This window comes from Monodelphis domestica, chromosome 2 (assembly GCF_027887165.1).
Source record: "Monodelphis domestica isolate mMonDom1 chromosome 2, mMonDom1.pri, whole genome shotgun sequence".
Taxonomy (NCBI): domain Eukaryota; kingdom Metazoa; phylum Chordata; class Mammalia; order Didelphimorphia; family Didelphidae; genus Monodelphis; species Monodelphis domestica.
The window spans coordinates 496431461-496440645 of NC_077228.1; the positions used below are offsets into that span (position 1 = coordinate 496431461).

Sequence of the window (9185 nt, forward strand, 5' to 3'; positions counted from 1 at the left end):
AGATGGTAAGGTCTAAACATTTTGTGGGTACAGCTTAGGTAGCATAGAGTAATTGTTTTATCAAGCTATTAAAGGAGTTCTCATCATAAATATTGGATGATAGTAAGAGAGAGACCAATAAAATATTAATTGAAAAGATTGAAAGAATGACCTGGAGGTCCTAAATGATGGATGGATAGAAGTAGATGTGGATAAATAGCTAGACAGACCCACAGAGGCATAGAAGAAACAGACCATTTATTAAGCACTTACTATATGCTAGGCACTGTGCTAAGCCCTAGAGTTATTAAAAACAAAAACAAAAAAAAACAAGCAAATATGACAATCCCTACCCTGAAGGATCTTAGAAGACAACACATGAAGAGGATCTAAAGAGTAGGACTCATTCCTGGGAGTAAGCTAGCAGATGAGAAGATGAGGTCTATAGAGAGTGAATTCAGGTGGGACTATCTGGGGTCCTTCCTAATATATTTGTTCCTGAGGAGGAAGTCATCTACTAGAAGTGAAGAGCCTTAGGGTGGAAGTGTTTCCATGATAGCAGGGCAGCAAGTGAAGAGTTGAGTCCAGGCTTCAGTGGTAGTAACTGCTTTCACAGACCTCCAAAGAAAAAAAGATCATTGAGAGATGGTGATAGGATAATAATCCAGAAGTGGTCATGAGGGACACAAGGTTTCTTCCTAGCCTTGTGGTTTGGATGAGTAGGAGAAGGAATGACCACCAGAAGAGACAATGTTACTGTAAGACTTATAGTGTCTTTAGGAGAAACCTAGATTTCCATTTAAGTGAAGAGGTAGGCTATTTTTTTTTTTAAGTTTAAGCATGTAGAAGAGTTTATTAACAATGGAACAGGGGTTCCAAAAGATCTCCAGTGGTTCATAGATGAACCAAGTTCAAGAGAACTGTGGAAGAGGATCAGTTATGTGACTACATTATATTTCCCTTCCATGTAGTCCTCTGTTCATAGAATAGTTGGGCCTTCCTGGTGTTGGGTGTAGGACAAAGGACCCTCAGATACCTGGGCAGCCTTCTTAAAGTGATTCCTCATGGTTTGTTTTATGCCATTAATTGAGGGATATCCAACAACAGTGGAATGACTGAACAGTGAAAATGTGGTATTTTAATCTATTATATAATTAAAAATATCAAGAATTACATTGATATAAGGAATACCAAGAAAATGTGAAAATAATTGATGCAAAGAATTATAAAAACAAAGTACACATTGACTAAAACTATGTAAAAAATAACAGCAGCAAAACTTTAAGTATACCTGAGACAGAAGGTCCTTGGGTGCAAATTTAGTCTCAGATACTTCCTAGCTGTATGACCCTGGGAAAGTCACTTAACCACAATTCTGTAACCCTTACCAAGCTTCTGCCTTGGAAATCAATACATGGTTTTGATTCTAAGACAGAAGGTGAGGGTTTAAAAAAACAAAACAAAACTTTCAAGTATATATACACAAAAGAGATCAAATGGAGAAATAGTATTACATTGTTATAGTTATATTTACTTTGAATATTCAGATAATGTGGTTTTATTTGAATCTTTATTCCATTTTTATTTGTTCACTTGTAGTACAACTTGAGTTTTAATTTTTAAAACTTTTTGAATGTTAATGAAGAGCATGAATTGGCAGGAGATATGTGGGAAAATATTTCTTTTGTCTATGTCTGCCCTTCACTTTGTGTGCATGATTATTTCTCTACTTGTATATAATAAACACCTAGAAGATGAGCAGCTGTGGTTAAGATTTTAAAAGATTCTTACAGACAGAAATTCTTTTATTTTGTGTCCTCAATTACATTTCACATGACATTATATGTATGATTATATGTAAGACACATAGTGAGCCCTCAGTAAGTACTTGTGCACAGTAAGTATTTCCTTTGCACATTAGTGTATAACTTGAAAACAAGCCCATAGTAAAAGCTTTTATTAATAAGTGTCTTCATGTAGTTCTTATAACTCCCTTCCCTTCTTTTCTTTTCCAGGTTTTCCTTCAGAGATCCAACCTCACAGCAGAGTTAGACTCCTTCTGTCAAGCTCATGGCTATGATGCCCTTGTTGCTATGACTATCACTTTCAACCCTCATAATGAGCCAGTTCGGCATCTGGTGGTTTTCTGTCCTAGTGTGGACCTCCAGAATACAGTGAGTCTTTAGTCCTTCCCACCTATGTCTGTCAAACCATAGGGTTAAGAACTCTTTTTGGAGCCCTTCTCCATCCTGAGTTGGTTCCATACCACCATCTCAATGTAGATCCTGATTTTTTTTGTTTAGAATGTTGTGGAGTTTATAACCTTGCCCTGGCTGTTGATGGCAGGAGAGCAGTTTGTACCCCTTTTTCTTGGTACTCTAAGATCAGTCTTGGGGAGATTTCTCTAGTGAATTGGGTTTCCAATCAGCCCCCATCCTTTGATTGGGTTAAGATTGAGGCTGAGGATGCCTCATTGAACCACCTAAGATTGATTTCAAGTCAACCCCATAACCTTTATAACTTTCTCGTAAGATATTAGTAAAATCATTACATAACTTTGCCATAGTTAAACCTATGGTTTAAACATTGGTTTAAAACCTATATGTCTTATATACCTTATCCAGGCTTCCAAGATGCCACATCCCCTATTATAGAAGAACTCATTTTCATGATCACACATTAATGATTGTGTGTTCCAAATTAGGTCCTTAGTGTTACATATTATTGTTCTTATAGTTAAAACAAAACTCACTCATACTAGTACAGTGGATGCTCAAGAAGTAGAAACAATCTGAACCATCTTTCGAGTCATCATTCTTATCTTAATTGCTCTACCATTGTTATGAATCCTTTCTATAATGGATGAAATTTATTTATTTAAAATTATTTTTTTATTTTTAAATATTTTTCCATGTTTATATGATTCATTTTCTTTCCCTCCCCTCTTTCCTCCCCCCCCCCGAAATTTATAATCCATATTTAACCATCAAAGCCATAGGCCACCAATGATGTCAAAGTTATGAATACACCAACTATGAAGACCTCACATTTAATTCATACATAATTCCCACTCAAGACCTTAACCCAGGCCAACTTTGACTTCTAGAAGTAGACATTGGGTAGTTCTACCAGTAGAACTCCCAATCCATATGGTCATCTTATTAGAAGATGTTCTACTTATATGAGCATTTCCTTCATTAGGCTTAAAAGCAATAGAAATTCCTGGCCAACTAAACCAAATCACTAACCACATAAATCTAACCACAGCTTCATACTTATCATACTTGAAATAACTACACTAAGATACTTAGAAAAATAGTCTTCCATTATGCAGTCATTTTTTAGTAAACTAACATAATACTTTAAAATATAAATGAGAAATAATATCTCCTCAAAAACTATGCCACAACTAGATACTTCCACATGATCCTGAACCATCGTATTAATAATTATCTCCCTATTCTGCACTTTCAGTTGTTCCTTGGACAGAACAAATAAAACCCCTAAAAAAAAAAGCACTACCTTGAGAAGAAAAAGAATGAAAACGTATTTGCCCCATTTATCACACCTACAATTTTAGGTATTACAACTACCCATCATCATTTTATTCCCATGTTTCATGCTAACATCCCCTAAATAATTATTGCCAAACCACATTCAAATTCTACAAATCTGACTAATCTGCTTAATTACCAAACAAATAATGACAATACAAACAAGCAGGGTCAAACTTGAGTTCCAGTACTAATATCTCTAGTTCTCTTCATTGCCTTTACTCACCTCCTAGGCCTCCTGTACTCCTTCACTACCACACACAACTGTCCATAAATTTTGAAATAGTTATCCCACTATGAGCAGGAACAGTCATCACTGGATTCCAAAATAAACCAAAAATATCTTTAGCACACTTTCTACCTCAAGGCACTCCCACCCCTCTAATCCCAATACTTATTATCAACGATTAGTCTATTCGTCCAACCTCCGGAATTAGACTTAGAGCCAATATGACACAAGACACTGATTTACTTATTCACCCAATTGGCTCAGCAACTCCTGCTCTCTTCAATCAGTATAACCCATCTCAACCATGACATTCGCTGTCCTATTCCTCCTGACAATTCTTGAACTTTGGATAGCCATAATTCAAGCTTATGTTTTCATACTACTAGTAAGCCTCTATCTACTTAATTCTTAATGACCCACCAACCGTATGACCACTAACAGGAGACTTTCAGCACTACTCTTAACCTCAAGCCTTACTACACGATTCCATTTCAATGCCTCACCTCTCCTGACTACTGGACTCATCTCTACACTCCTGACAACGTACCAGCGATGACAGGACATTGGATGAGAAGAAACATTCCAAGGACATCACACCCCATAGACCAAAAAAGCCTACCATAGGGAATAATCCTGTTTATTCTGTCAGATGTGTTCTTCATCAGCTTCTTCTGAGCATTTTATCACTTTAGCCTAGCACCCACGCCTGAATTAGGAGGCTGCTGACCTGGATCCAACAGGAATTCACCCACTCAACTCCCTAGAAGTCCTCCTATTAAATACATCTGTCCTTCCTGCCTCAGGAGTCTCCATCACATGAGCCCATCACACCCTAATAGAAGGAAAATGAAAACATAATACAGGCACTTACTGTCACCATTCTACTAGGCTTATATTTCACCATTTTACAAGCTACAGAATATTATGAAGCCCCATTCACCATCTCAGATGGCATTATTGGTTCAACCTTCTTCATAGCCACAGGCTTCCACAGCCTACAAGTAATCATTAGCTCAACATTCCTAATTGTACGTCTACTACACTGATCCTACTTCCACTTCACTTCAGTCCACCATTTTGGTTTTGAAGCAACAGCTTGATACTGACATTTTGCAGATGTTGTATGACTAGTCCAATACGTCTATCTACTGATGAGGCTCTTATTTTTATTAGCTAGTACTACTGATTACCAATCATTAAGTTTTGAGTAAAACCAGAGAAAAGTAATTAACCTCATTATCACATGATCACCCTGGCATCCTGGAAGACATTTGCCTCTTTGTCCCACATGACTCCTGGCATCCAGAAGATACCTCTGACCCAAACTAAGGTCAAGTTTGTCCAACCAAGAAGACTCAGAAAAAGTGGCATCACCAGGGGTATGTTAGGGATTGAAGAAGCATCATGCTCTCTCTTTCCTGGAGAGGCAGCAAGTGCCCTTTTCTAGGAAGTAGCTGGGGTGAACAGGGACTTGCAGTGAGCAATATGAGCTCTGTTTAGCTTCGTAGCCAGCCCTATGATTCTGTGCCTTTTCTCTCTCCAACTCGCTTTCATTATTTAGTAAATAATTATAAACTAATATACATTCTCCAGAGAATTTTAATCTTACCACAATAGAAACAAGAATCATAGTCTCTACCTTTAAGGAACTTTAAATCTGTTTGAATGGAGCTATTCAAAATGAATAATCAGGTTATGTACTCTTTATTTAACTACTCATCTTTTATTTATGTGCCCCAAAATATCTCATCTGTTCGTTTCTATACCTGATTCTATTCTGTTCTATTCCCTATAAAATTCAGGTGATTCACCATGAAAGAATTAATTGGGTTATGAATTATTGGGTGATATTCTTATAGAAAGGATTATGAGAGGGTGGATTTGGCCCTTTTCCCAATCTTCTTAACCATCTGGCCCCACCTCCCCTTTTCACAACTTTTGATGGTTACTAATTAACTCAGGGAAAAATTTAAAGCTGGACAGAAGGGAAAGGGATTCTTAGGACCATGTAAGATGTTAAGAACTGATCCAATTATAACCAGATACTTTTGTTCACTTAAATAAGTTGTGTCCCTCCTGTCCTCTTCTTTTCTCTACACTATCTGCAGCTTCCCCAGGCTAGACAATTTGATTCAGTCTTAGGAGGCAGAGGAAAGGGAACATTTTAGGGAAAACAGAAAACATTCTTCATTCCCTTTACTATTGCTGATTCTGTTATTTCCTACTTTGAATTTAATTGTTCATTCCAGCTCTACTGTTTTCCCTTTATCCTCCAGGTAAGTGCTTCTGTCTCCACAGCTCAGGGATAGGGGTAAAATCTCAAGCATGAGATTACCCTCTTTGCCTTTAGGATGAGACTATTTTATGTCTCAACTTCTTTTACCTTCATTCTTATCTCTTCTTTCCTAGATCTGTGAAGCCTTGGAATATTCCCACTGTCCACCTCTGAACCTGACTCCAGCCCCAACCCCTCACCCCAACCTCAGGGCCTATCTTCAAGGAAACACTCTTGCTTCCAGGAAGAAAGTTCTCCCTATCCTCAGAGATGCCCTATGGGGGGGGAATCCTGGTGCCATGAGGACGCCTTCAGGAAAGCCTGGGTCAGAAGACTGCTCCCAAGAACAGATGGATGATGAACTGGACAAAACCATTAATCCTCTGATTCCTGAAATGAGTCGAGATGAGGAGGAACCTGTGCTGCCCCCTACACCCATGAACAGCTTAGTAGATGAGTGCCCTCTGGATCGGGGACTACCTAAACTCTCAGCTGAGGCTATTTTTGAAAAATGTAGCCAGATCACAATAGCACGTTCCTCTACCAGTCCTCCCCAAAAGAAGAAGTGACTTACAGGGTGAGAATGGGGGAAATTTTCAGAACATAGTAGGAGATGGTGCCCAACCTAGCTTGAATGCATGATTTGAAATGTTTAGGGAATTTTCATAATTCTCTTCATTGCTCCAGGACCCAGGTACACTAATTCACATAGATGTGGAAGGAGGTAGAAGTGAAAGGAGATGTGATGGCTGTAGGGATGGTTTTCTACCTTTCCCACCAATCAGCCAATTTTTTTTATTAATTCTGGAAATCTGCACTGACCTCACTCTTAAAACACAGGGGTTTAGCATCTTACTTACACACACACACACACACACACACACACACACACAGAGTCTCCTGAATAGAATGGAAAAGGCAAATAGTACCAGGGAAACTCTAGCAGTGCTCTCAGCCCTTATCTGAACAAAGACTAAGGTACCTCCCATGAAACTTAGGGGTAAATCTACTTGTTCCCCAAGCATTTGACTGCATATTCAATGCTGGGCAGAGTAGAGATAGCTTTGGAAACTCACCCAGTTTTCAGCCTGTTTATGATAACTAGGACATGATTTTTCTTTCGGCCACTATTGAGGTGATAGTATTAATGCAAAGTTAAATTTCCATACAGCTGGTTCCTAAAACTGGTTTTGGACTCTCCAACATTGCAAAGGATCATGCTGAAGGCCAGATATTTAGTCCCACTTTATGAGCAGGTTACCAGGCTTTGGGGTTTTTCTGGTCCCCTGGGGTTCTTAAACATGAATGACTGATCACATCTTTGAGAGTTTGAGAGCTAATAGTAAATCACTGTCACTCTTGGAAAGGTACTTTTCTCTCAAAACAGTCAAATTGAAGCAGTGGTCTGTTCTCTTTCTCTCTGTCTGTTTCTATGTCTCTGGTTTCTCTCTTCTACCATGAGTTTCTTTTCTGTTTCTTTCCTCTTTGCCAGTATTACCTCTTAATGTTCGTTTAGGAGGACTATTGGTTTTGTGGAAAGAATTGCTAAAAGTAAGGAGACTTGATTTCTTTTGACTTTGGATTTTTATTGATGCCTTTTGTATTTCCATCGGAATTTGTATTTACATTTCTGAATATATCCCACTACACTTCTATCCGGTGACAAAAGATTTAAAAAGAGAAAGAAAACCTAGGTCTTAACTGTTTGTGACTGTGGGTGTCAGTTAACCTTATTGAGCTTCTATTTCCTCCTATATAAAATGAATTAATCTTTACTGAATGGTCCCTAAGGTTTCTTCCAACTGCAAGCCTTTCATTTGTCTCTCCCTCTATTTTTCTTCTTTCTCCATCAATTTTCCCTCAAGGATGTGAGGTGGGAATATTTCTCCCACTCCCCAACTTCCTGGTCCAGCAAGGTCCTATGGGATGTGTGTGTGTGTGTGTGTGTGTGTGTGTGTTTTGTGTGTGTGTGTGTGTGAGAGAGTGAGAGAGAGAGTGAGAGAGAGAGAGAGAGAGAGAGAGAGAGAGAGAGAGAGAGAGAGAGAGAGAGAGAGAGAGAGAGAGAGAGAGAGTATGCTTGAGTGTGTGAGAAATTTGGCCAAAGGACTTAGCCTCATGTAGCATATACAAATACATGAATCATACCATACCTTAGTGGTTTAAACCAGGAGCAGCCTTCCACTTACTCGCATGTGTTTGATTCAGCCTTCTGTCCTTCTCCTTTAGTGTTGTCCTATACCTCTCAAATAGGCCTGCTTCCCCCTTCCACTTCCCTTTGTTCCCAGATGACCATAGAGGGTGCTACCATTAACTTTGCCAAGTATTTAGGTATTTCCTACCCTTTGGCATGACATGATCCCCCAGAGAGAATGAATGTGTGTGTGTATAGGGAAATTGTTTCTTTGAAAGATGTATGCAGCCATGTGAAAGATAAAAAGCAATGGCATAATCACTGAACCAAAGGAATTTGTGTTTTGTAATTGTGGGAAGTTTTCTTTTGCACTTTGTTAAAGCATTAAATGCATTTTTCCTGTCCTGTGGCGTTTTGTCTTTTTTAAAAAATAAACTTTTGCATTCCCTCCTTGTACTTTCCCTCTGTGAACCTTGCCCTTTTCCCTCGTCTTGCCCTTTTTTTTTTAAATCTTTATCCTTCTGTCTTAAAATTAATCCTTTGTATTGGTTCCAAGACACAAGAGTGGTAAGAGCTATACAAGAGGGGCAAGTGAAAGTGACTTGCACAGGGCCATACAACTAGGAAGTGACCTAGGTCATATTTGAACCCAAGACCTCCTGTCTCCAACCCTGGGTCTCTATCTACCGAAGTACCTAGTTGTCCCCCTCCAGCTCTGCTATTAATATGGATGGTCAATGGTTTTGTTCCTACCAGGTCTTATACTTATTTCTTCCTGAAATAAACAATGTTATCTTCAAGAACCTTTCTGTTAATAGAGACCATCAACCTTCCCAATTCTATTCAGCCTTACTCAACCTAGGAAGGCTGCCAAGAATGGAATCAGTTGTGAGACTGAGGAAATTGAGGGAAAGAAGTACTTGCTTTTTCTCAAGCACCTCCAGAGGGCCAAGAGGCTAGGTGAGAAAGGAGAAAGACCAGTTCCTCACTCCCTTTCTCTTTCATTCTACTCCAAAT

At 38.8% G+C, this 9185-nt stretch overlaps 1 protein-coding gene across 4 annotated transcripts in view; it reads left to right on the forward strand.

Moving 5' to 3' along the window:
- Positions 1–8572, forward strand: part of PRUNE1 (prune exopolyphosphatase 1) — a 67228-nt gene extending 58656 nt beyond the window's left edge. For all 4 annotated transcript variants that reach the window (XM_007485403.3, XM_007485404.3, XM_007485401.3 and 1 more), the window contains 2 exons: positions 1995–2153; positions 6172–8572. In XM_007485403.3, the coding sequence (XP_007485465.2) occupies positions 1995–2153; positions 6172–6606 (594 nt within the window). In that variant the 3' untranslated portion in view covers positions 6607–8572. The remainder of the gene's footprint in view (positions 1–1994; positions 2154–6171) is intronic.
- Positions 8573–9185: the final 613 nt, after the last annotated feature.